At 42.9% G+C, this 27,001-nt stretch overlaps 4 protein-coding genes across 13 annotated transcripts; 1 reads left to right on the top strand and 3 right to left on the bottom strand.

Annotated features, from left to right (window-relative positions):
* Positions 1–225: 225 nt before the first annotated feature.
* On the bottom strand, positions 226–3,325 carry slc25a10a (solute carrier family 25 member 10a). Its single transcript, XM_071529807.1, has 11 exons — positions 3,236–3,325; positions 2,405–2,524; positions 2,180–2,294; positions 2,041–2,089; positions 1,475–1,516; positions 1,292–1,335; positions 1,128–1,198; positions 945–1,037; positions 784–861; positions 513–569; positions 226–363 (listed from the first exon to the last, which is right to left on the bottom strand). Exons 1-11 carry the CDS (start codon positions 3,323–3,325, stop codon positions 262–264), a joined length of 861 nt encoding a protein of 286 aa, XP_071385908.1. The 3' UTR covers positions 226–261.
* Positions 3,326–8,188: 4,863 nt separating this feature from the next.
* On the bottom strand, positions 8,189–11,370 carry mrpl12 (mitochondrial ribosomal protein L12). 2 transcript variants are annotated; one of them, XM_071529799.1, is made up of 5 exons: positions 11,183–11,370; positions 10,120–10,305; positions 9,932–10,003; positions 9,147–9,284; positions 8,189–8,918 (listed from the first exon to the last, which is right to left on the bottom strand). In XM_071529799.1, exons 1-5 carry the CDS (start codon positions 11,246–11,248, stop codon positions 8,802–8,804), a joined length of 579 nt encoding a protein of 192 aa, XP_071385900.1. In that variant the 5' UTR covers positions 11,249–11,370; the 3' UTR covers positions 8,189–8,801. The 2 variants fall into 2 exon arrangements, with proteins under 2 accessions (XP_071385900.1, XP_071385899.1); XM_071529798.1 differs by having other exon boundaries at positions 10,120–10,318; positions 11,190–11,370.
* Positions 11,371–12,073: 703 nt separating this feature from the next.
* Positions 12,074–13,521, top strand: LOC139652658 (methyltransferase-like 26 B). The gene is made up of 6 exons (XM_071529811.1): positions 12,074–12,273; positions 12,548–12,710; positions 12,947–13,006; positions 13,150–13,217; positions 13,311–13,389; positions 13,474–13,521. The coding sequence occupies exons 1-6, from the start codon at positions 12,074–12,076 to the stop codon at positions 13,519–13,521; spliced, it is 618 nt and encodes a 205-aa protein (XP_071385912.1).
* Positions 13,522–13,901: 380 nt separating this feature from the next.
* Positions 13,902–23,482, bottom strand: hgs (hepatocyte growth factor-regulated tyrosine kinase substrate). 9 transcript variants are annotated; one of them, XM_071529772.1, is made up of 20 exons: positions 23,346–23,482; positions 22,132–22,216; positions 21,874–21,949; positions 21,616–21,708; positions 20,563–20,686; positions 20,075–20,127; positions 19,911–19,979; positions 19,648–19,772; positions 19,018–19,147; positions 18,421–18,519; positions 18,238–18,333; positions 18,034–18,072; positions 17,773–17,937; positions 17,438–17,651; positions 17,139–17,311; positions 16,900–17,040; positions 16,389–16,566; positions 16,034–16,167; positions 15,717–15,902; positions 13,902–15,437 (listed from the first exon to the last, which is right to left on the bottom strand). In XM_071529772.1, the coding sequence occupies exons 1-20, from the start codon at positions 23,380–23,382 to the stop codon at positions 15,342–15,344; spliced, it is 2,313 nt and encodes a 770-aa protein (XP_071385873.1). In that variant the 5' UTR covers positions 23,383–23,482; the 3' UTR covers positions 13,902–15,341. The 9 variants fall into 9 exon arrangements, with proteins under 9 accessions (XP_071385873.1, XP_071385875.1, XP_071385877.1 ...); XM_071529774.1 differs by having other exon boundaries at positions 17,438–17,648; XM_071529776.1 differs by having other exon boundaries at positions 19,036–19,147.
* Positions 23,483–27,001: the final 3,519 nt, after the last annotated feature.

Genomic DNA, 27,001 nt, shown 5'->3' with positions numbered 1-27,001 from the left:
TGTTATGGATGAGTTAAGCATTAAATAAGCATTAAAATGGGTTTCTGAGAGCTATGTCAGCATGTGACTTCCTCTTGGTCCTAGTTCTTTGTCCAGGCAGTGCTGTCCATTGGACTTCTAGCTAGGTTTGGGTTTGTGGGAGTAGCATTGAGTTGGCACTGGTGACCCCTCGACTGCCACTGCACCAAGCTGTGGAGGATCACTGGAGACATGGAGCCTGGCCATGGCTACTTAAACAAGTCAAGGTGTTACGGACCGCTCTCAGGAGACGACCACCGCACCAAAATGCTGCCTCAGCTGTTCCAGGAAAATGAAGGTGAAGACTGTGTGTGGGATGAGGCGGATAGCGGCGGGAACAAGACCCTGGACACAAATCACACCATCAGAGAGTGAGATTAAGTCTAAAGACGTCTACAGCAACATTTACAACCCAAGCAAAAACAGCTCATGTTCTTGACTGGAGGGAATTGTATGAAACATTATGCCGTTTAGTCAGTGAAGATGAAGTCTACCTTGTAGAACGCCTTAGGGCCCAGCTTTGCTGTTTCTGTCAGGCAGTGAAACACGCCCTGCAACAAGGAGACAAAAGCTTAGACGTGTCAAGCTGCGTAATTCTCTCCGCAGCACATGAATAAAACAGTTATGTCAGAGCGATAACAGGTAGACTGAGAGACAACAGAGATCCTCCAAGCAACCCCAACCCAGCTCCCCAGCACGAGGTGGAGGCAGGCAGCGTGTGTAGAGGGCAATTTCATGTAACTTGTACACAAAGCACAAACTCACCCCATATTCCCCTTTTGAGTTCATTAGTCTGGTTTTAACAACATCAAGTGGTTGGCATAGGATTGTGGCACAGCCGCCCTACAAAGAGAAGAAGAGGAGGCATTACTCTTTGCTTATTTCAGCTGCGATGTGAAGTATACAATGACAGAAGAGTCACTCACTGCAAAGACGCTGGCCAGGAAGTGTGTGAGGATGTTGTCCGTCAGGTAACCAGTAGACAGAACCAACTGCTTGGACTGGTCGTAACAAGCCAACTGTAGGGACAAACATTAGAATTACAGCAAACATCTAATAGTGCAGTAACAGTTTGTGATACAACAGTCATGTAACAAAGAGGTCTTCACCTGCCCAACAGTGACCAGCGCTCCTCTAGTAGAAGCCATTGTGGCACCGGAGAACAGCTTCTTCATTCCCTCTAGGACAAAACAGTATCATAGGCAGATATAGTAAGGAAACCAACTCCTGCTTTGACCTATAGAAGCCCAATGAAAGCATTTATGAACCTTACCTTCCTTCCAAACACGAAACAGTCCATCTAGAGCATGAGCATAACTGGAAAGAAAACAAATCTCATAATGTGTTGATTTGCAAAAAACTATGGAGGATTACAGGCTTTTTTGACTGCATGTGTAAATATTGTGAAGAATGTACACCTAACAAAACAAAAATACTCATTTTGAAATATACTTACTTTCTTCTGAGCTCTGCTGGCAACTTGACATCATTCTGCATCCTGAACAGATGTGAAATTGAAATATTTCAAAGCCATTTCATCATTATCGACATGAAACATGGTCATGATCTCAACATTTAATCAAACACAGACAACCTTGACTTCCACGTTGTAGTACAAAAGTAGGTCTACATACATTTTTTACGGAGGGAATTACTTTTTCAGGAGGGTTACAACACTCTTGTTGATTTATTTATTGCTTCAATGCTGAAAAAGTAGTAGCTGTTTTTTTTTTTTTTACTTTTGTTCTCAGGGCAGAATTGAGCTCCAGGGCAGAGCAACTGAATGCCACTGTTTTGTCCACCTTGCATAATGAAACAGCAGGCCATCACCTCTATTTGGAGTCTATATCAAATAATAAAATGACGACTAATAATTATGCAATAACTATGTGATACGAAGTACAAAACAGTGGGTATCATATAAAGAGCATTGTAAAACAAAACGTATTATATGGAGACTGTGTTCCTGATACAAACTCCATCCCCTCTCAAACTATTAATGAATTTATCCACACAACTCACCGGACATTAACCAGGTCAGCTGGGGTCCCAATGAAACCACCTGCAAACCCTATGGGAGATGCATCATTTGGCTATCAGACAAAAAAAAAAAAAGAAGACTACAATGCCAACCACGGTCACGCTGTGTGTCAACACATACCCCCAAAGGCCCCCAGCAGGACCTTCTGGTAGAAAGGCATGAGGCCTTTGTTCCTGCTGCTCATTTTGTCCCTGACAGTCTCATAAATGGCAAACCGTGACAGAGAATATGTCATCTAGGGGAAAGGAAAAAAGCAGTCATGAATGAGAATGACTATTGAGTGAATATTTACTTAATGTGTATGTGAGTGAGTGAGTGTGTGTGTGTGTGTGTGTGTATATCCACCTGCCGACAGAGGGAGGCACTGAGGCCACTGTAGAGTGCCAGATAACCCTCCCTCCTCACCACGTTAATGGTCATCCCCATCATCCTCATCCTCACCTCCTGCTGCGTCTGTAGGTGCACCTAGAAATGTCCATACAGGAACAGCTAAGTGACTCTTAGCCCGAGCAATGACAATTACCATGTGCATGTGTAGGTTGAGAGCACTCAACAAAGTGTCAGGGATATGGTAAACAATTTGGGAAAATAAAATGTCTGCCACTGTCTTAAGAGTATGCAGAGCAGATGCCAGTGTGCAACAAATGAAAATGGTCAAAATATAAGTCTAAAATTATGGCTGACAACTGGAGGTGATATCATAGTCCTATTAGTAACATCAACATGCACTGACAACCATTCACTGAGAAAAAGAAATCAATTCAGTAGCTGGATAATATTTACAAAACTGAACCAGTAGACCTGCATTATAGTCGTTTCTGTCACTTGTGGTATTGCAGTGTCAGTGCTTTGTGCAAACTTCAAAGCATCAAAACAATTGCCTACCATAATCAAGGTCATTTGTGCACATCGTAGCTAAAGTGACTGCTAGAAATTGTGGGCAAATTGGCTCATTGCCATAAAACTGCGAGCTATTCTGAAATTCAATCTTAGAGAGAAAAAAGATAAACATCCAAAGTCTAAAAATCACTTTTGTAACTTTTCCACCACGGCAAGCCTAAGGTACATATGCATACAACACCAAGGCAGATCCTTTAGGCCTCACTGGATAATGTGTAAATTCTAAAAGTTTGCTTGGGTAAATAGATCATAAATCCAGTCAGCTTTATCTTTTACCTTTATCAGATCCAGCGGGTGTGTTAAACAGGCTGCTGCGCTGGAGGAGATTCCACCAAAATACCAACGAGAAATGCGTTTCTCTTGCATTTTGAATCCATTAACCAAACAAACCCCACGGGAAAAGGCTCGGTGTCTGCGTCTCAAAGGTTGCTGGGACTCTTGACACAACCTTGGCCATGGCTGCTTTCTTCATCCATTTCCCTCAGTGCTGCTGGAGATGGGGGGCTGCTGTTCATATCAAATGCACAATGGATAAGCACAATGCAAGCGTCCTTAATATAAACCAGCATTTAGCTTTCTCGGGCAGGAGCTGGACGTTTAGAGTTGCCACATGGCCGGACGGCTCCAATGGTGTGAGTAAGCAGCCTCCTTAATTACTCCATCTCGCTGTGCCAAGAAAGGGGTGCAGCTGGTTTCTGGGTGGAAGTGTACGTGACTAATATAAAAATAGTAAGTCAGCTTGAGTGCTGCTGTAGTTTTGTGAATGCGGTACACCAGTTGTCAAAGACAGGCACCAAGCAGCAGCTCAAGGTACGGCGCTCCTGGCATCCCAGTATTCAGCTAACAGAGAGGTCAGAGGTCATCAGGTTCAGAAAAACATTAGTCGAGAATAGATGCAGCCTTCTCGCCATACCGTTCAGGCTAAGGGTCAGACAAGGGGTCACGCAGTCAGAAACAGAAAACAAGGTCAGTGTGAGTCTGTTCTACTGTTAACAAGTTACCTTCTGCCTTTTTGTTGAGGTCGCTAATGCCTGAGTGACTGTTTTGGTTCTTAAGCGTGACATGATTTTAAATGAGTAGTGCAGTACTGGTATGAATGGGGAGCTTGGCACAGTAGTGTGTGTGCTGACTCAGAGGTGGTCCGGGAGGGAGGGGGCTCATGACAGATGATAGAAACAGTAACCGGATACCGCCCACTCCAAGTTTGAGCAGCGGCGACGCGCAGTGAAGCTCTGCTGGGGGCCAACAGTGAAGGACCTGACACAGGGAATGACACACATAACAATAACACCTAATGGTAGTATGCTGCATTAGGGTTCTGCCCTGCACCGGTCATCAATTTAGGCAAAATAACAGAATTATACTTGACAATTTTATCAGTCTATCTATTCCTTAGCTTTCCTCACCCACATTGTCCCAGCTGGTTTTGATATTCAATCTGGCGACCCTTCTCTAACCTCTAGTCTACTGTCACTGCTTTTTATTTATTTACTTTGTTCCTTTTGCTTTCCTTCTCTGTTTGAAGTTCAGTATCCTACTTCTGTGGTCTGCGTTAGTTTTTTCGGATTTCACTCTTGGTGTGAAATGTTTGATAGGCCCCCAGGGTGTTTCTCTTATCTTGCCTGTGCAGCCTGCATCTAATTTCAAATGCCATTTGATTTTTGTCTGAATAAAATAAGCCAAATTGAAGCCAGCTGGCGAGCTTTATATAAAAACAGACATGAAAATGAAATTGATCTGACTTGATGTGATTTAAAGTCCTGCCTCCCTCCAGTGGTCCTGATTACTGTCTCAACACCACAAAGCAGGCTTGGCATCTGAAGGGGCCAAGGAAACTATCGTCACCAGTCTGGCTCTTTTAAAGTAATTTCTCTTCCAGAAAGCTCTACAGCATAACTTAATAAACCACAATCCAAAACTATTACCTCCTGAGCATTTATAGTACAATTAAACAAAACTGAAAGTCTTGTAAAGGTCTATATTGTTTCCAATGACACATATCACATATCAAATTAATGTACACAATAAATATTTCTTGAGGTGTGTGACAAAGTGGGTATGACCGCATCATTTGTCACTGTTAACATTATTTCTTTATCCATAAGTTAAGCCCATTGGTACATCCCTACATGTTTGTTAATTCTATCAAGTATTGAGTTGACCGGTAATTTCACTCTGGAACCCGGGTCTGTTGGTGTTTAGCTTATATTTTGGGGGGGGGGTTCTTACTGTGCTAATGTGTATTATTCTTTTGCTGTGCGAGATCGTGGGTATTTACTGTATGTGTTTTGGTGATGCATTCAGGTGCAGTAGGAAATTGGAGATTCTGTGATAATAACACTATGGTTAATAATATGTAAAAGCTATGTATGTAAAAGCTGGTAATATGTCTCACCCCTGTAGTGAGGTTGGTGAAGGCCAGGGGATGTGTCTCTGAAATCGATGGCTGTATTTAAAGAGTTGTTCTGAGGCAGCTGGAAGGGAAGGTCAGGCAGTGCAGATGCCAGTGCACGTGCTGTTATTTTGATTTGGTATGAGTTGAGTTATCCTCTGTTCTGTAAATCTTCAGTTTTTGTTTTTTTTGTTTTCTTTTTTGTGTTGCACTTTGGTTGCACTCTAAATAAATGTCCACCTGTGCGACCTTCAAATCGCCTTCTGAGTCAGCCTCCTACTTCACTAAAGCTACAGCTATCTCACAAGGTGCAAAACTTTTCTTACCTTCCTTTTTACTACAATGTTAATATCAACTTGTCTTTGGAAATTTCAACTTTCTGTAACAAGGATTCCAAAATGGCAAGAAATTAAGTTTTAACACATTATTAAATGTTCACGCTACATCCTAAATCTATGTGCACTAGTGGAGCCTTTTCACCTTTTCTGTCATATCTGAATGTTCTCCAGAGCAATAACCTCCTGTTTCTTTTACTCACCACTCTTTCAGTAAACATTTGACTTGGCTAAGAGTGTGAGGTCCTCTTTCTTTTCAGCCTTTTCAGCCAATTCATCTGCTTCATTTTGCATTACATTGATACTGTGTGTAAGAGTTTTCTGTGCTGTAAAACTTCCAATCTCATGGTTGAATTCCTTTCTTGTCTTAACATTTGAAGACTTCACTTGCTTTTTTTTTCCATCATCCAGGTAATGGACAAACCTGGATGCCTTGCAAAACTCTAGGAGGGTTTGGGAAGAGCTCCTTTCATTGGACATCTACCCAAGGCTTGTTGAACTACATCCAGAGGAACTTTCTCATTAAGATTTTCAATGAGTGGTTTTGTTGATAGAGTAACATCTCAACTACAGCTTGTCCATTAGACAATGTAAATAGGTATTTCATTAATTCCCAGGGATGTGTGAATACTACTTTAGTGTGTACAACTGTGTAATGGTGGGTACTGTGTACACATCCATTTATTATAATTCATTAATTAGAAGAATGGCATTGTTTTTTTTGTGTAGATTATTATTATTATTATTGCCATTTTTAAGAGACAGGAAGGCTTGGGAGAAAGAGGGGGATGACATGCAACAAAGGACCTGGGCTGGATTTGAACCCAGGTTGCTGTGGTACGCGCCTTAGACCACCGAGCCACCAGGACGCCCCGGATGGTGTCATTTTACTTGATTATCATGTCATTTGGCGGATCTGGAATGGGGCTGTTTCTGCTCCACCAATCAGAGCGTACTGCCAGCATAAGTGCCCATTAAGGCCCAAACATAGCTATCCCATGTGGGTTTGGCCACAGGTGATTATCCCACAAAGGTCCTATGTGAATGTGCTTTGTAAACCCTTTGTAAATGTGTCTTATTCTTATTGTACCCAGGTGCATGATCCATGTGGTTTGGAGAGGGGATGCCCATTTTGAGCCCATACATCACCCAGGTAACCCCATGGGGTTTGAATCTGTGACCCAGATTATTATCCCAAGTGGGTCCCTGATGCCCATTCTGAGTCCATGGTTTTTGCCCATGATAATTCCATTAAGGTCACACATACAGTACTTAGCCTGTACAGGTTTTCCCAAGGGCGATAGTTCACCTACATGGGTCCCAGCTGAATTGCCCTTTCTGAGCTCATGCTCACTTGGTACCCATGAAGCCAACATTTAACCCATATGGCACCTATGTGGACATATTGTCTGGGATGGTAGATTATGTATTTAATCCTATTAGGCCAATTTCCTGGTTTCTTTCTAGGAGACAGTGGGCCTATGTAAAAACCCCCTCTTAGTCACCACACTTATTCTGTATTATTATGTATTTTCTTTTCTTCTTTGTCTCTGACGTTTGATATTTAAATTCAATTTGTAAAGCTTGATTGCTGCTTGTTTGTCTGTCTAAATGCTTACATATTGCACTGCATCAACCTCACCAAGTCAAATTCCTAGTATGTGAAAATGTACCTGCCGAAAATAAATCTGATTCTGATGATAATGAAGCCTGTAGAGACATTTAGCTAGAGTGCATTTTTTGGCTCTCAATAACATATAGCTAAGAATTATTTTCTACACTGAAGTGACTACCATCTTTAAGGTCAAAGTCAAACATTGGCAGGGCATCCTGGTGTCAGTGATGTAAGGCACCATTACTGCAACGTCCTGGGTTTGAATCTGGACCAGGACCTGGTTGCATGTCTTCCCGCTCTCTTGTCATCTCCTGCCTCTCTTCACTATCTGTCTAATGAAGGCAAAATGCCCCCCAAAAAACAATGGCTGCTTGGTAGGGCTGCAGGACACGTTGACGGTTATTCTAGGTCAGGTGTTACATGAAACGTTTATTGCATTGTGTAGTTATTTTAGCAATTTTTGTTTAACCTTAGTTAAGAAATTAATCAAAATACATTTGTTTATTGATGTAATAATGTTCATGTATGCTGCCAATGATTTCGATTTTTTATTAACATTAAAGGATCACACTAGAAATAGATCTGATGTTAAAGTGTCATCCTTGACAATGTTTTAGATGCACCTTTTCTTTACATTGTATGCCTTACGTTTGTCAAAATGAACTAAAATCCCTGGCAAGTTTTCATAGAAACAGATTTCAGTTCAGAGGACCACCTTTATCATGTCTGTGGTGACCAAGAGATCTTCTGACCTCTAGTGGTCTGAAACAGTATAGCAGGATACTTTCTAAGTTTAAATGTTTACTTTTTCCTAGTTGCAATGCATTGATTCTCAGTCCTGGTACCACATGACGACATATTTAAGGCAACACAGAACAACAAAAGTGGATCACTAAATTCAATTTTTTTCATTAAATTAAAAATCCTAGTTTGCATATACATTTGTTTGCACAACATCAACCAAATGTGACACACGTGAAAGAACAGGAAAAACATGGATATCTCAACTTTAATCACATTATCAACAATCCTATCAGAAATATAAAGACTCGGCCCTGCTATCCCCTGTATCAGATATCTGGTTTATTTCAACACAGGCAATGGTAATCATGTCTCTACAGCCAGATCTTATGTCCTGTGGAAAGTTTAAGATATACAGAGACAGAATGACTGATTGACTTACTTGGCACCCACGGCCAGCATTATTGTAGCTCATTGGCTACACAAAGTAACACACAGACAGATGAGCAAAAAAATGGACAAGCAGATAGCGGGGCGGCGTCTTGTTCAGGCCAGGTGCCTGGAAAGTTCAGTCTGCGAGTTGCACCGCCCCACCTGACACTGTTAGAGCAAGTAGTAATGTCAGAAGGCATTTCTTTGTTTCTCTTTTCCCCTGGGTTCCTTTCTTCTTTGTCGTGTAAAAAGGAAAAAAAGGAAGGACTAAGGAAGTGCATGAGCAGCCAAATGGTGGAGGGATGGGCGGGCGGGCGGGACACAGATCTACTCTAGCACCACGGTGCCGCCTGCTGCCTCCAGCGCTGCTTTCAGTTTCTCTGCCTCTTCTTTGGACACGTTGGCCCGGATCTCCTGGGGAAGGGTCTCTACCAGCTTTTTAGCCTGGGTGAGGAGGGACAGCGACAGAACAAGAGTTAGTGAGGTGACCTCACTCGGAGGAATAGGATCTGGCATCCTGCTCCTTTGAACAAAACAAATTCCTTTTCACAGATCTCATTGATGGGGGAACATTCATAAAGTAAGATTTAACAGGGGAGAGTCGACTATCAAGACCAGAATAAATCGATTCAACATCCTGCACCTAGATACAGCATCAGTGACGAGACGTACCTGCACCAGATTCAAGCCTTGGATGCAATTCTTCACTTCTTTTATAAGCTTGATTTTCTCAGCTGCCTTCAGTTCTGTGAGTTTTACTGTGAAATGAGTCTTCTCTTTCTTGAGTGGCACCTCCTCCTCTTCCATGGCCTAGTAATACGTGGGATAAGAATCAGCAAATGTTTTTTATTTTTTCCCTTTGTGTACTGAATCCCCATTAGCTACTACAACAAGCATTAGTGGCTACGCATGAAGTCCCAGAAGTTTAAAACTAGGGATGCTCTGATGTGTTTATCGGCCGATACTGATACAGCCATACATGCCAATCTTAAGATAATTAAGTGGTAGATGACTTAAACAAAAGACCAACTTTTATTCTGCTGTTAATTTGACAGTTGTTCATTCTACACATTGCTAGAAAAAAAGGTCACAAAAATTCCAATTCAACAATCGTTAATCAGTAAAAATCAGCAATAAAGCTAATATCGGACCAATACCAATGTTGCTTTTAAAAGCTGATATCAGCCGACACGATTGTCTATCAATACATCGGTGCATCCCTATTTAAAACATACCACAAACAGCACATCGGCTGTAGGCCTTGACACAAGTTTCACATAAATTGTGCAAAAAATGGGTACAGCTCAATATTTAGAAAGCGGCCTTAATGTTTGCAACCTTTAGAGGTTTTATAGCCTCACAGTTACAAAACATTTAACTGAAACTTCAGCAATGAAATGAAATGCTTGCTGTACACACTTCAAAAGTCAAAAGCCAACCAGTAAAATAATTCTCACCTGAGCTGCAGGTACAGCTGTTGCCATGGCTCCCATAGACATCATTCCAACATCTTGAATGTTGAGTGTTTTCTGTGACCAAGACAGAGAAGGATATCATTGAACAAGACATTATAAACTCTCTGGGACGATGCTTAATGAGGTTCAGATTCTGTTCTGTGGTATGTATTAACAACGTTCCCACATACCTTAAGGAGCTCATTGAGGTCTGACACCTCTAATAAGGTGAGGCTGGCTATGTCGTTGACGAGCTGTTGAATTTTGGGGGAATATTGTTTGGGTGCTCCGTCTAGCGGAGGGGTGGCGATGGCATCCGAGTGGCTGGCTGGACTGGTTTTCATAAGTCTGAGAGCGCACAGGGCCGGCGTCCGCCGCTGAAGATCTTGCCTGGGAAATGAGGATACATTGATCAATCACAGTTAGATGACCTACTGTGCTTGTAGTCCTGAACTCCGGTCCTCAGGGCCCAGAATACAGCTGGGTTTATATTTTTCCAGGTAGGTAATTGCATGAATCTGTCGTCCCAGGTATAATTGGTCCCTGATTAAATAGCAAGAATGAAGACTACCTGGAATAATAGAAAACCAGCAGTACACTGGGTCCCAAGGACCTCTGTCCTGTAGTTATCAGCTATTACTGTGTCAATTTTGATAAATAGCATCAGGCTACTTCCTGGCAACATTTTACCAGTGTGGTCAATTTATAATGTATAAACGTATTGTTTGTGCACGAGAGAAGCACTTGATGCAGCTATAGTTGACAATTATTTCCTCAACATGAGCACACTGTATCTCCAGTTATATGAGCATGACCTTGGCTGTTACAATCACATCCTGCTTATGGAAGGACCCATGGGAGTTGTAGTTTCCAGCTTCACTTCATTCAGCTTCAATTCTTTAAGGTAATCTAACGACATGGCAAATTGTGACATTAGACTAGAGAGTCTCACCTAAAGCAACAACTATTGGCAGGTGCTTTACTGCCCGTCAATGTACATTTTCTGTTGGCTAACCAGCTAGCATTAGCTAACCAAGTTAACAGATATCTGGAGAACAGCATACGGCATAATAACTGCAGACAATAAACAACTTCTCTATTTGCACCAGAGCTAGAGAATCAAAAGCGCGTTTTTCTATCCGAAAACGCTAACAGTCGCCGGTTCTCTGTCCTTGAAGCAGCAGATAGCCTAGCATAGACCTGCAGACAACCGGACACCCGGCGATACGTGACCGTTCCCCGCTCAGCTAAGGCTCCGTACCGGTGTGTGCTGGCTGCGGCCCGCAGCGCGGTGCGGATGCAGCGTCTGGTGCAGTACATGACCGGTACCGTCTGTCCTGGAGCCCCTCTGAAACACACGGTCACTGCCGGGCAAGCCTTCAGTTCAGTCCCTTCACTTCAGTCTTTCTGCCTCAAAAGCACATGGCGTCCTCCACTAGGTTCCTGACCTACCCACAATGCAATACGTGAGGCACCAGCGTAACTTTATTGACAAAGAAGAATTGTACAAACAATTGACTGAGCAAGAGCAAGAGACCGCTTGATTATATTATATTATATTATATTATATTATATTATATTATATTATATTATATTATATTATATTATATTATATTATATAATTCTTCTTCCATTCTTCCATTCTTCTTCCTCTTTCTATGATGATGATGATGATAATGATAATATTGTTGTTGCTGTTGTCGTTGCTATTATTATTATTATGTTATATGTAACAATAGCTGTTATGGGATATTTTAGATCATACATGACATACATAAAATCTCTCTCTCTCTCTCTCTCTCTGTGTGTGTGTGTGTGTGTGTGTGTGTGCGTGTGCGTGTGTGTGTCCTACCTGTACCAGTGCTGTCAGGAACTTTGGGGAGGAGTCCAGTGGGAATCCTCTTAACCAGGTAATCTCTGTACCCATCTGCTGTTACGGTCATCTGCCACCAACCAGCCTCCACCAATATGCCATTCCCCTTGCTTCTGTCAACCAGCACAAGAGAAGGTATGAGGGATTCTCTGGGAAAGAAAATCAGCTCAAACTGGTCAGACAAACCTCTTTGTGTTATGTTTATGAGTAGCCTGGATCCCACAGGATGACACAGTAACATGTTTCTCTCCTCCCTCCTCCTCCTCCAGACCATGCTGGTGTCTCCTCTGGCAGAGAGGAACTGGGCCGGTCTGTGTTCGGTGCTGGAGGATGTGCTGGAGGACCAGTCCCACAGGGAGCTGTTTGGCTTGGAGCTGGGCTCTGGCACCGGGCAGCATGTCATACACTTTGCCCGGAAGATTCCCTTCATCACCTGGCAGCCATCAGACATCAAGGAGGAGTGTCGTGACAGGTGGGTGCACTGCAGCCTCTTCTCTGGTTGTGGAAGAGAGGGTTTTAATATGCAGACTCTTATGTTAGTCAGACACATTCAACAGTGTTTTAATAAGTGTTTTGAATAAGAATGGCCACACAGTAACAATGCAGTCAGAAGGACAGAAGGATGTGCCTTTACCAGTTGATACAGTAGTTGTTTCTACAGTAGTATATGAATACGTAATCCCAGCAAGTGGTTTATACATATGAAGTTGAAAAAAAAGTCATAACTCTGCATGATTGTGTTACAGTATCAAGGCCTACATTGTTGCAACTAAAGCGAAAACTGTGCTGCAGCCGGTTCACCTGGATGCCAGCGAGCCCTGGGAGAAATGGGCAGGCCTTCCTCGCAACTCCTGTGATGTTGTTATTGCCATCAACTTACTGCAGTACAGCTCCTTCAAAACAGCAGAGGTACACACCTGCTCATCTTGAAAATACAACTATGGATGCTGAGCTAAATTGCTTGAGTAATTCATGCTGAAGTAAATAAATACTATAATACTGCTGCATGGGTTTGTTTGTGAAACCAGTGAGTGTAAAACAATGAATGTTTGTCTCTGAAATATTTGTTATGTGTTATATATAAGCTATGTTGTGTGTAAGTTGTGTTATGTGTTTAATATTGAACTTTTTGATCATATTCCAAGGGTGTTTTCAGCGGAGCAGGTCAGATCCTCAGACAAAATGGCCTTTTGCTAACATATGGGGTATGTAGCTAGTTTCAAGTGTATTAATGCACACACACATAGCAGTCATCATATAGAGGAAAGTGTGATACTATGAGACTACAGGCTATATAAACCGATACATACTCTTCACTCCTTCAATAACATCCCAAAATACCTTCCAGGCGTATGCCATCAATGGCATCATTACACCAAGCTGTAACGAAGACCTGGATGCGGAGATACGGAAAATGTGAGTGTGGCAGCACAGTCACTAATACATGACAGAACAATATGCGTCTGGTCTCCATAGTCACCTCTGTAACTCTATATCACTATCACACAGGAACCCGGAGTGGGGCCTTCCAGACATAGATGTGCTGAGGCAGCTGGCCTATGGGAACGGGATGCGTATGGAGAGGATGGTGAGTCACTCAGCAGGAGTTTGGTGGGTTTTGTAGCGTAATAGTTACAATATACCTTAGTTTAATTCAATGTTTCATTTCCAGATTGAGATGGAAGAATACAACAAATGCCTCATCTTCAGAAAACTTTAAAGAAGCCAAAGTGTCACTGGGAGTTATTAAAACACTTGTTAATATTCTACTGTACAAAGTGCAAGGGCAAACTGAGTGTAGTGTCTTGGCAGGGACTTTGGATATTTAAATACGATTCATTGTGATATTTTTGTCTAATGCCCTTAAGTTAAATGTTAAAACATATTACTTCACTCATTAATGTAATGTTTTGGCCTTTACACTTCTAATAGGACTAGGGGAATAAAAACTCCTATTATATTCATATAGAAACGTGTATAAATGTGAACTGATGATGTAAACACATTGTAGTCACATGAATAAAGGTTGTAATTATACCGTACACCTCTTTATTTACAAGGAAGGGTATGGGGGAAAAAAACAAAACAGGATTAAGCAAGTGGACAATAAGAACCAGATATTTATTAAATATAATCTTAAAATTACTTTAAAGTCAGACAGATCAGTATGATGGAATAAAGAAGTTCACAGATGGCAATTTAAGGGTTACAGAAGTCACTGATTGGGTGTATGTTACATAACATGCGGCACATCATGTTCGTTCTGCCAAGCATTTTCACGTTTCTAAAGAGAGTCCGGCACACTTTCGGAAAGAGCATCCACCTGTACTTACTCCGTAGAGAACCTCATCTATGACACAGTAACTACCAAATGCACTGAGGACTGGACACCTGCAGGTAATTTTAGGTAAAGGCCCTACACTTGCTATCAGTTGATTTATGTCTTGTCATGATAAAGTACTTTATTTTAGGCGATGCAAGTCATTTCAATAAAGAGACGCAGGATGCCATTAGAGTTGCTGGGTGTAGTGGATTGTGGCTTTAGTATCTGTATAATGTCACTAGTTGTTTTACTTCAATAATCTACAGTATATCCTATTTAAGTATATTTAGTGAGGATTAAATGACCGTCCAGCTACTTTTGTAACACCCCTCCCAAAATGAACAATCCCTGCCACCTGTTTTATCAGCTCAAAACCTACACAGAGACACCCAATATTCCAAGCAGTGCACAACAAAGAAATGCCAAAAGCGAATGACCCTACTTTGCGTATGTGTCTGTGTGTGTGTGTGTGTGTGTGTGTGTGTGTCTGTGTGAGGGGGCGGAATAGAGAACTACAGTTGGAATGTCAAATTGTGAACCTGATGGAGATGTGGGTTAGTGCGTTCTATGTCAGGCGTTTTGACTGTGCCTCCTCTCCCCAGACGACACTCTTTATCCACACACCCACAGTCTCTTACACAAAGCACATACAGATGTCGCTCAATCACCGCCAAAAGTCTCAGGATGAGTCGCAATACTCACGTCCATTCCAGAAAATAATTACAATTTAAACACATGCAAATTTTGCTTTAGAAAAATATGAGACAAAGGATGGTTACGTCTTGTCTTTTTTTTCTCCTCAATTCGTGTCATATTTTCTTACTCATTTTTTACTCTAATACCACGGACTATGTTTTTTGAGCTTCAGTAATTTGTTTAATAAGGAAATACTACATACATATCAGAGGATCAAGATGGAAAGAGGGAGGAAGAGAGTTGAGAGGGTTTGGGTTATGGTGCCCTCCCCCGCCCGCCTGATTCCCCGTTCACATGCTCTCCTTCGGTGGGAAAAAAGGGGCTGGCAAGGAGGGCAACAGTTCTGCAACATCATCACAATATTTTCACATTGCCACAACATCACAGCGAGGAGGAGGGTGGGAACCATGTGTGTTTCCAGAGGGGATCCTCAAGAGTCCAGGGAGGGAGAGAGGGGGAGAGACCAGAGAAGGAGAGAGGGAGAGGGTGTAGTGTGTTAAGACCCTGCAGCGTGCGAGCGTTCAGTCGAAGGAGATGAGCTGTGCCTCTGCGCTGCCCGGGACGGCCTGAGGGGGCTGCTGCTGAGCCTGCTGCTGCGGGCCGCCAGGGGGAGCCATCTGCCGCAGAGGAATGCACAGGTAAAAACAGGAAGATTAGTGAGGATCGAGATGAGCATAACCTGCATGCAGTGGAAGGCAAAGATAAGGATAGTAATGATGAAAGTAAGTGGAACTTCATTGATCAGTCTAGCAAACAGCTTAGCTGTTTTAACATTGCACCTTTCATTGTGAATATGGCTTAAAGTAAAAGAAGGTCCTCATTAGCATCCTACTTTAAAAAGGCTTTCTTACTGCCTATTACTGGAAAAGGGGAGAAAAAGAGAGTAAGTGACTGACCTGCTGGTACATGGGCTGCTGGCCTGGCATGTAGGGCTGTTGAGGGGGCATATTGGGGTCCTGTCCTGGCAATGCTGACATCATGTTCTGCATGCTGTATGGCTGGTAGCCCATGTAGCCCATACCGTTGGTGGGGGCTGCCTGGGACATGGGGGGCATACTCTGGGGGGCCTGGGAGACAACATTCTGCACAGAATAAACACAAAAGGAATTTGGATATTGCTTTCCTTTGTCATTTTAATACTCTAGCAGTTCTACCTACAGACACAAGTAGTGAACAGAAAGTGACAGTGGGCTGCATGGCCAGCCGATCGCACCTGGTAGCCCTGTGTGGGCGTGGGCTGGTAGTTGGAGTAGGCTGGACTAGTGGTGGGAGGGGCCTGGCCGGGAGGGGGAGGCTGCCCATTGGTGCCTGCAGCCTGGTACATGTACGCATTAACCATATTGGGATCTAGAGGAAGGAAGGACAAACAGAAGGACAAACAGTCACACATGGGAAGACACATGAATGAAAATATCCCATTATCAGGACAAATGTGTGGTTTCATGACTGAATATAATATATACAAATAACAGTATTTTTTCCAGCTCTGAGGCAATTACGAGTATTTCAAACTTTCTGTCCAACTTTCCAGTTTATCTTCCCATTTACTCCCTTGTTGGCCTCCTCACCTGTGGCGGGCATGGCCTGGTATTGCCCAGGTGCAGTCTGCCCTGGCGGGTTCATATAGACGTTGTGCATAGGCGAGCCCTCCACGGAGCCAGCAGGGCTGAAGGTGCCTGGGTAGCTGGGTGGAGCACCAGGCTGGTACACCACCCCTCCTGTCACGTTGGGAGGCAAGGACTGCATCTGCACCACAGCACATACAGCAAATACATTATCAAGCGTTGATTAGAAAAGACTCCATTCTAATTTGCTGATTGGAATCACAAAGCTCTCAATCAATGCTGTAGATCAATGGTTCTCAACCATGTACCATTGAGGCCCAAGAGTCTGCACGTTTTTATTTCAATCATTCACTACACCAGGTGATTTAACTGAGAAGTTCCTCTCTCTGATTAAAGGTGTGCAATTCAGTGAAATCAGCTAGACTGACAGCTGATGGTGGAACATGCAGTAACACTGCAGCTGGTCCGATCAGCAGAATGATGAGAGTGGCAGGAGAAAGTATTCAGTGCGTACCTGGGCGTAGGGCATAGGGAAAGCAGGCATTTGGGCCCTCATCTGGATTGTGTGTTTCTGCTGCTCCAGACGCATCTGCCTCTCCTTCTCCTGCTCCTGGAGGCGCTGAATGGCCAGCTGCCTTTGCATCTCCAGGTACTCCTGAAATACAAAACACAAAACAAACACTCCATCAGTCACTCTGGCAACACACAATGTATCAATATCTGCATTCTCATTGGAGGGCTTTGTGTCACTACCTGTTTCTTCTGCCTCATGATCTCCAGTTTTTGTGCCAGCTGGATCTGCCTCTGTCTCTCCGCTTCTTCTGCGGCACGGCGCAGCTTCTCTCTGTGCTCGTCCCGAAGGGCGTTGAGGGCCGCCCGAGCATCGCGCACCTGAGCCAGCTTGTCCTGCAGCCCCTCATAGTACACTGCCAACAACACATAGGGCATGACAGTTCAGAGACTGGACACACAGGGAGACAGACATGCGCGAGTAAACACACACACACACACACACACACACACACACACACACACACACAGCTAACACTCACATCTCTTCTCATCCAGCTGGTTGAGGATGTCCAGCAGCTGTGGATGCATGTTGTTGATGGACTGGAAGAGGGAGAGCACGGCACTGTCATTGGTGATGCTGCGCCCACGCATGTGGTTGCTCTTCATGCGGTTGAGGAAGGTTGTGACAGCGTTCTGCAGAGCCTTCAGGAACTGCTCATGGTTCTCCTCCGACTCCCCGTTCTGGTACTGCTGCTGGAAGGGGGGGACAAGAGGGAAGCAAAGTGTGGAGTGTCATTTGTGGTTTTGCCCACTCCAGTTCAGCTAGTTAGACAAAATACCATATTTGTGCCTTTAGTACACAGATTCAACATACCTCCACTATGCTGACTGGCTGGACAGGGACATGAGTTTCCACTGGCTGACTGATTGGCGGCAGGGGCTCAGCCAATGGCACAGGGGCAGGGGCAGAAGGGGTGGGACTCTTGCGAGCCTCTTCCTGTTTCTTCTCCCAGTATGTTCTGTTCAGGTAACGGGCCAGCTGGAATGAGGTAACACATTCATATTAGTATGCTGTAGCATTTCCATTAGACTACAATAATGCAGACATGTAAGAAGCGCATGGTATGACATGTACCTCTGGGTCCACATCTTCAGCTGATGGAGCAGAAGAGTTCTGGGGAGAGTATACAGTACATATTGCTCAATAATAATATCATCAATAACATATTTCAATTAACTGCTAAATAATGACATAACCTTTGAATTATGGAAAACACACAGGTCTGGCAGTGTAATTAATTTAGTTCTCCAGAGGGAACGGGACCATGAGAGGTCTTACCACGGGGGAAGAGTAGAGGGTGCTGACAGGTGGTGCTGAGGAAGTCACTGGGGTCGGCTCAGCTTTGGGATACACAGAGTATGAGTTCTTCTGCCTCTGTAAATACAGACACACCCATGCATCAGTTTCTCCATATACATAAGTTGTAAAAAAACAAAGATAATTTTCAGCTGTGCAACCCACCATCCTCTCCTTCTCCTCAGCCTCGCTTTGGGATAGGGCAATGGCCAGCTGTAGCTCCTCCTCCTCCTGCAGCGCAGCCTCATCTCTTTTCGGGGGCATCTGGTGGGACAGGGGCGCAATGGTAAGATCCAGGGAGGGAAAAGGGACCACAGTGGGAAAACCCGCACAGATGGGTAAGCAGGGCAGTGGTGAAGGATACAAATGATCTTCCAATATAGAACAGGGCAAAGTCAACAGGATCATGAAAGCACACACAATCAAGTGTGTTTTCCTAATGAGGAATCTTAAGATCAGACTGCATTCCTCAACACATTTCTTTCAACCATGAGCCTTAACAATTCACAATCAATCTGCATCAAGAATGGTTACCAATAGTAGGGTTCATACACCTTTTCAGTTTCAAAATTACTACTTTTCAAAATGACAAAATTAATACTTCTAATATGCTAATAGTGATCAAGTAATATGACCGTCAACTAGGCCATATATTACACTTGGCTATAACTGAAGATTATTGTTTACAACCACAAATATCACAACAGGTCATATGACAGAGGTTCTAAGTACATAAAAGTGAGTAGCCATAGTTCTGCTTACTGATTCGTGGACCACTACCTGAGACTGCTGGGACAGAGGGCTGGTCAGGTACTCTGGAGGCAGCTCGGCGGGGCCTGCGGACGGGGCTTTCCCTTCTGCTTTCCTAGGTGGAGGAGAGAGGGAGGGGTGGCTGGTGAGGAAAAGGGATCAGGGAGGACAAACAATCTGGTGAATCAGCAGAGGAGCAAAAGCTGTTTGAAACATCAACAACGCTACAAAAAAAACAAGCAATGCATCCATACAAATTCAGGTACAAAGCGTGAATAAGGGTGAGCAATACAAACATCATCAGGCACAGAGTGACATAAGTTTTGACAAGGCAATGCATGAAATCATTAGCTCTAATGCAAACAGTGATGGATGCTTACAGTCATCAAGCATAGACGCTAACAGCCTAAAACCAATGCATACTGAGGCTCGACATAACAGTTTTGAGCAGGGTGAAGTATTTAAGTGACAAGCAAGAGTATAATTACATTCCCAGAAATATGATACTGAGGCATATGAGAGTAGACGTCTAGCTCATGTTGCAGGGGACAGATGTACTATCCAAAACTAACATACTTTTACACTTACAGACTGGAATTCAAGCTAGTTCTGGCTGTTCCATTTTCAGGTCTGGGCACTCACTTGTTTAGGAGCTCAAAGCAGGGCTCGCAGACACGCACTTCCTTCTCAATGCCAAACTTCGGGATGGTGGAGTACTTAGACGAGCACTTGCCACAGAAAATCTGGCCACAGGCTCGGCAATGGTGCTGGAAAAGCAAAGAAAAGAAAACGAGGTCAACTACACATGCACTAAAAAAAGACCGACAATCCATAAACTGTGTTACTCAATAAAGGAAACCATAAATTGTCTCCTCGTGGCCCAGTTCGAGGAAAGCCCAGCCTACCTTTCTTGTCATAACCCCAAACTGAACTCTGCACCGGTGGCACTCCTCAGCATCAACCCAGTCTGGCGCCTGGATAAGGCACAGCGAAATGACATATCTCACTATAGACATTACCCAATTAATAAACCTAACCCAACTTCAGTGATGCAAGAAAAAAAACTTACTCTCTCAGCTGCAAACATTGCATCACTCTCCTTAAACTCCGGAAACACATGACCTGTGAGGAAAGAAAAGGAAAAAGCAGACATTGAAAATACGCTAGTAGTGAAACAATTAATGAACAGTAGGTAATATGTAATATATAATATGTAATGTGTAATGATTGTGTAACATAAAGCACAGGTTTACAGTATGTGTTTTTTGATTTACACACCATTTCAACAATGCACAGTGACATGTCTAGGATCTCATTGTTTCCATGTTGGAATTTGAATATTTTCTGTGAATAAGCTTATTTCAATATTCAAAGTCTTGATTTGGTTGCCTTAAATTAACACTTGGGACAAACAGAGCCAGGAAAAGTGTAACTGGGTCATTATCCCTTCAAAAATCCCTAGATTTTCAGTACAGGCTAGCTTGACAGTAAACAATAGACTGTTGAAGAACAAACAAATGTACATAATTCTGTATCTTTTTCCAAAAATCCTCTTACCTTCCACCTTCATGATCTGGTATGTGTCTTGGACCACCTTGTACTTGGGCTCATTGCGGAAGGCGTGGGCCCAGGCTTGGATCAGGTACAAGATCTTATTTCTGACATTTGGCTCCGTCTGCTTCTGGGGGTAATTGAGTACACCACAATGAATACACTGTATCTTTACACCTAAATGGTCAAGTCCTTCTTTTATGTGTACATTTCTGACCCAACATGAGGCTGAAATAGCAGAATCATACAGCATTTGTTTTAGTGAGAAGAACTGAGGTGGGAAGTCCCTAGCTCTGGTCTGACCAAAAGAAAAAACAGCATGTGACAAGGCAATGACGTCACCAGGAAGTCAGAACCAGCAACAGCTGCATGAGCCTGTGTCACATGATGAAGTGAGGATCCAATCAAATATTGCTAGGTCATACTGTAATGCAGCCAGCTGCCTGACAGCAGCAGTAAGTCATTATTGAGTCAAGAGAAGGAGAGCAGGAAAGGTGATGAGGTTTGCAGCCAAAATACGGTCATACAAATCAAAACACATACGACACGGACAACAGTAATAGAACACAGTGTTCTCAAGGAAGCTGATGTCTACGTGTCAGAGGTTGCAAATATTGTATCCAATAGGCGGGGAATGCTATTAGCTGAATGTCTGTACTGAAAGGACACTGGTGACTTTACCACTGGTCAAAACCTAGGCAAATTTGTGGTTGGGACTTTGGAAGAACCGGATAATAGTAACTAAACTTGGGAACTGAATGGGATGAGGACATTACAGCTTATATATGCTTATGTACTTATAAACACTCCTTTTTTTTTTTTTAGATCTGCTCTTACTTAACTGTTTTTGCATGTATTTGTATTATGCATTTTTCTTTGTCTTGTATCCTTCCTCTTACTATTATTACTTTTCTTTTACTGCCGTGAAGCACATTGTAACTCTGTTTTTATAAGTGCTATATAAATAAAGTTATTATTATTTATTATTATTATTATCATCATCGGATGTTGTAGGGAGTAGGGAGTGGATGGTACAGAGACGAACAAAACGAAGGTCACCTTAAGCAGATCCTTCAGTTCCTCCATGGTTTGTTTACTGGCCACCTCATCATGGACTGTCTGGCCACAGTTCTTCACTACTGACTCCAGGACCTGGAGGGTGATGGCACATTAGTTTCTATTACACCTATCATGATATACATCGTACAGGCTGATAGTAGCCTGCTCCCAATAAGAGGTTAATGGTATTGTGACAAAACAGCACATTTTTGGAGCAGAAACAAAACAGAAAAATAAGCAGATCATCAAATATGCTACCTCAAGCGCATAGAGGGCCACATGTGGATTTTTGTCATTCAACTTCTTCTTAATGGCACCAATTGCATATTTAGCTCTGTAAGGACAGAAAGAAACATTGGTCTGAGAGAGTCCAGGTGATAAATTCAGTGGGATGTAGGCCTAGATGGTCATACTCAAACAATTGTATTTATTACAACATTTTTTTTAATGTTTAGGGTTATTTTCAAGCTCAACAGCTAGGGACATGGATGTAGAGAAGTGGGCAGGATCACTCACTGTGTGTCTCCTTGTCGAATGAGATCACAGATCTGCAGAATGGATTCCCAGTCTGTTTCCAGCAGCAGCTGACTGGTGGCTTTATCTGCAGTAGTTGAGGGAAAACAGCATCTTAAAGCTTAAGTCTATAACAACATCCATCCAATATCCACTGAAAGCTACTACAGCACAATAGAGATCCTACCTCCTGGTCTAATTATAGGCCTAGACTTGTGTGACTAGCTTTATGAAAAGCATGTTGGCCTGGGCCTAATGTGATGTATATTTAGCTTAGGTCTGTGTCTTTCTCTTAGTGTAGGCCAGGGTTCTTTTAATTTCCCATAACAACTAGACAGTCACTTTCCCTCAAACTAATAATTTTATTTTTTACCATATCATAACAACAGACAGTTGTCCTCGCTATGACTGAGAAATGACTTGAGTGGATCCAGGTTCTTTCTAAATATGCAGACAGTAGTTTGAATTAAAATCGTTTTTAGTAATTGAGTCATTTAAGAAACCACCTAGGCCCAGGGGAGGACACAGTTTCGATTACTACTTGATCTTTTTTCTGGTTGAGAGGAGAGACGCCCCTGGGATGATGTTTATTATTAACTAGGGTTAGCTAGCCACTTAGCTTTGCTAACTACAACTTTGTCAGAGATTTACTGCCCAGTGTACGCTGATCTCACACGAATGTTTGCAGATAACATCAGGAATTACCAGATCCGTCGAGCAGTTAATCAACATGTTAATAGTTAACTAGCCAGTTTTAGGAAACCGGCTGAAAAACAAAACACAGCGCTTAAAACTCAGTGTCTTGCTAACCCTAATAATAACGTTGTCCTCAGCTGCCTGGTTTTCTTGGATAACACAACCATGTCATATTAGTGCTACTGTTGGTGTGAACTAACGTAAACTCACTGTCTGCCCAGCTAGAACAACAGAGTTTTAAGGCAAGTTTATACTGGCTACACCTAATACCACAACGATAACATAAGGACAAAGACATAAAAATAAGGGCAAACAATCCTACATCCGCTACTCAATCAGTTTGATACATTTAGTTAGCTAACTTGGGCCTCCAAACAAAGGTAGCAAACAGGCTAGCATGCTAAAATTAGCTGGCCTGAGAGCCACAGCCCAAGCGTCTGTCAAAACAATACGTTGAAAAACATCGCACTTTGACCGATAATGAATAAACTATTAAGCCGTCGAATATACTTGTTTCTTACCCAGAAGCCTCTCAAATGTACCTCCACCTTTCCCCATATTAGATTCAAAGTGTCCAACTGGCTGACGAGGCGTGTTATTTGGCCAACCGAGCCTGTTATTTTCACCGCTGAGGTTAGCTCGATATCTCCGTTAGCCACCTAGCTTCAGAGCCACAGCTGTACAGCTCTTCCTGCTTCCTGCTTCCCACTTCCGCTATGGAAACAGCCAGACACAGTTATAGCGGTTTGGCCCCCTCTAGCGAATGATGACTTGACTGAGAAGTGACTTGGCAGTGATCATAAAAGAGTTTTGAGACGGGCACCAAATCATGGCTGCCCAAACCTCTTAAGCCATGGATGGACCCTCAGTTGTGCGAAAGGTTTATCCCCGCGAGTGGGACCCTATCAGGGAGGGTTTCGTTCTTAAATCGGATTTATTCCAGAATTCCATAATTGTAGGTGGGATAAGAGCGAGAAGTGAAATCTGTGATCAGAATAGTCAGTTGGTATATTCTGTCAATGTGTAAATTTCTAGAGAATAGATGAAAACTATTCTTCATCTTGTGAGGGACCTCCTGGAACCGTTAAACCGTTTCTAGTTCCTGGTTGTACTTTGGGAATCACTATTCTAAATGACAATTCTGATGATTTTTTTCTTCTTTTTTAAATTTCTGATCATTTGCTTCTATAATGTCCATAGTTTAATGAAAGTAACAAAATATGTATCAGCAAGTGCACTATACGTAATTTAGCCAATAAAGGTAGAGTTATGCCACCTTGTCTTTGAAGCAAGAAATCTTAAATTGCGAGTTTTCTCAGAGTGATTTTTAACTTTGCCTGTAGCCACCCAGTTTCACATGCTACCTCTCAAACATTATAGTTTGCAATGTACAGAGGTTTTTTGATATCGGCTACTCTCTAAATCTCCAATGTATTAGGTAATTTATGTAAAATATTAGGCGGCAAAATCAAAAGTCATCACCTAATATTTTTTTGTATATATGTTTGTATATTTCCACCTGATAAAGTTTCTTTTTGACTGGAGGAAAAAATATCCCCTGTATTCTTACAATACAGAAATGTTCCTTAATTGCCAGCTTTGGTGAGCTGTGCAGTTTGAAATCAGTAAATCACTTTGGTTTCCCACCTTTAAAATGTCTTGTGACTCCCATTCGGTCCAGCATGGCAGCATGGTGAAGAGAGAAGAGACTTTACCTGTGGGAATCGATAAGGTATCACACAAATAATAACTTCCTATTCGCTGCTGAAGATAGCTTTGTTGTGAAAGATTTTGTGCATCAGTATGCATCAGTATTATGCATCGGTATGCAGTATTTTCATTGTTACACCTGCATACAAGAAATAATAATCTGTTAATGATTGATTAATGATGAATGATTAATTGCTATTAGGCTCATGGTATATCGTTAGTACATTAACCCTATTTATTTAAAGCTGCTGCTTATCACCTAAACAGTGTACTTGTCTTGCTCTATATATTCCTCATTACAATTATACAATGAAACATCACAAACTGCCTGACTGTATTCATGGCATTACTCTACTACCAACATTGATATAGGCCTACTTAGGTCATATATATGAGTCACTACCTGGCACTTGCAACACTGTTGTCCATTGTTACTGTGCTGCTGTAATGCTCTGTAAAGTGGCATTGTGTTGCTCTGTCCTCAGCTGTTACGGATAGACAGTGAAGAAAGGGAGGGAGCCAAGTATGCTCTCACCATTATGGTCCAATTTACTGTTTACAGCAGATGGAAAGCAGGCAGCAGTAAATAGTTTCTGATGTGTGCAATTTAAGAAATTTAACTTGGACATTCACAACACCAGGTCCACATGTACCTGAAACCCAAGGCTCTTGATAGTTCACATTAATTCACAGGAGTGGTTTTTATAAGACCAAGGCTCTATGGAAGGCCATTTAAGTCAAAGTAATGGAGTCAGAGAATCTGAGGGATCTGCACAATGTCTCATGAATAAAGATATGCTTTCATACTGAGGCTTGTAACATCCCACATTACATGCTTGCACACACACACACACACACACACACAAACACACAGACAAAGACACAGATAGGCACACACACGCACACACACACACACACACACACACACACATGCAAACACAAACATTTTGAATGTCGCTTTGTTTTTCTCATTTAATATCATACTGAATCAGCAGTTAGGATATTTGAGCTAGGTGATGTTATGGAAACTTTACATTCCCTTCCATTATTATGCTCAAATCAAGTAGGATCTGGTTTGAGTTTTGCTAAGAGTCTTGTTCACTTTACTCTGCTGCGTTACTAAAGATAAAGATACTAGGTTGGTTGTTGATATCTTGAGACAAAGATACTGTATTTTTCTCAGCCTCCAGTACCGGGAAGCAGAGATAGGAGATGGGAGATAGGAGATGGAGGACTACACACACACACACACACACTTGTCAACAGTATGGCACCACACACAAACGTACACACATCCCCATTGTTCTATTGTTCTGTTCCAATCAGCAGGACTCGTAGTATTGTTTACTTAAATGAGCAAAACAGACAAAGGCCTCTGCTCTTTAGGCCATACTAGTCAAAAACATACTGTAGAAAGTAATCTAAGTTTTTAAGATAAAGCATATTGCTATTTATAAAAGCGTGAACACACACCATGTTCTTCAGTGGAGGGATTGGAAGACCAAAACTTTTATTGTATTTTACACTGACAAACAGAGAAAAAAGGTTATCGGAGGACAGAGGGTATGAAATAACAAAATGAGTTCAAATTTCCCAAAATAGCCTCCTGCGGCTTTTCGAAGAAAAAAGCAAAATGAAATAACATTACATATCAAATAATTAAAAGAAGGAATGTCAAGAAAGGAAAAAATAGGTTTGTCATTGGTTGGGGTGGTTTTGTGGGACTTGTAGGTATTCAGACATTTTGGGCGCTTAGACGTAACCTTTAACCTGTGAGGCAGGTGCCCTGCGGGGACTGCTTTCTCCACTGCTGAAGGTGGGAGAGCCTGGGATGCCAGGCGGACTTGACCCAGCATAGAGCAGAGATCCCCCAATAAGGAGCAAGGCGGACGCCCCCCAGCCGATGTACAGGGCAGGGCCGAGCTCGCGCTTGTGTGGAGCTGCCACATGCGGGTCATAGAAATCCCTGATGATGGAGTGGGCAGTCCAGCAGATGGGCACCAGGTAGAGGAACCCTGCGATGGCAAACAGGGCACCGGAGATGCGAGCAATGCGGGCCTTGAGGCTGTTTACACCAATGCACTTGGTGCACTTGACCCCTACGACGCCCAGAGCCAGAGCCAGGCCACAGATCAGGATAGAGAGCACCGTGAGGCCCCGGGCAGCCTGCATGTCGCTGGGCAGGGCCAGCATGCTGTCGTACACCTTACACTGGATCTGGCCGGTGCTCTGCACAATGCAAGTCATCCAAAGGCCCTCCCAAATGATCTGAGCCGTCACTATGTTGTTACCGATGAAGGCGGTGACACGCCACAGGGGGATGGCACACACTAATGCCCCACCCACCCAGCCCACGAGGGACAGGATAAGGCCTAGCAACTGCATGCCCGTGGTTGCCATGGCAAAAGGTGTTGTTTGAATCAGTTGGGTTCGTCTTGGTTATATATCAGTGTCTCTTTGTGGCACA

The sequence above is a fragment of the Centroberyx affinis genome, unplaced genomic scaffold (genome assembly GCF_046629955.1).
Source record: "Centroberyx affinis isolate AG114_WGS23_722 - 3 ecotype Tasmania unplaced genomic scaffold, CSIRO-AGI_Caff_v1 ptg001839l_1, whole genome shotgun sequence".
NCBI lineage: Eukaryota > Metazoa > Chordata > Actinopteri > Beryciformes > Berycidae > Centroberyx > Centroberyx affinis.
Note: the sequence above shows the minus strand (reverse complement) of the source record. Positions and strands in the feature narration are given on the sequence as shown.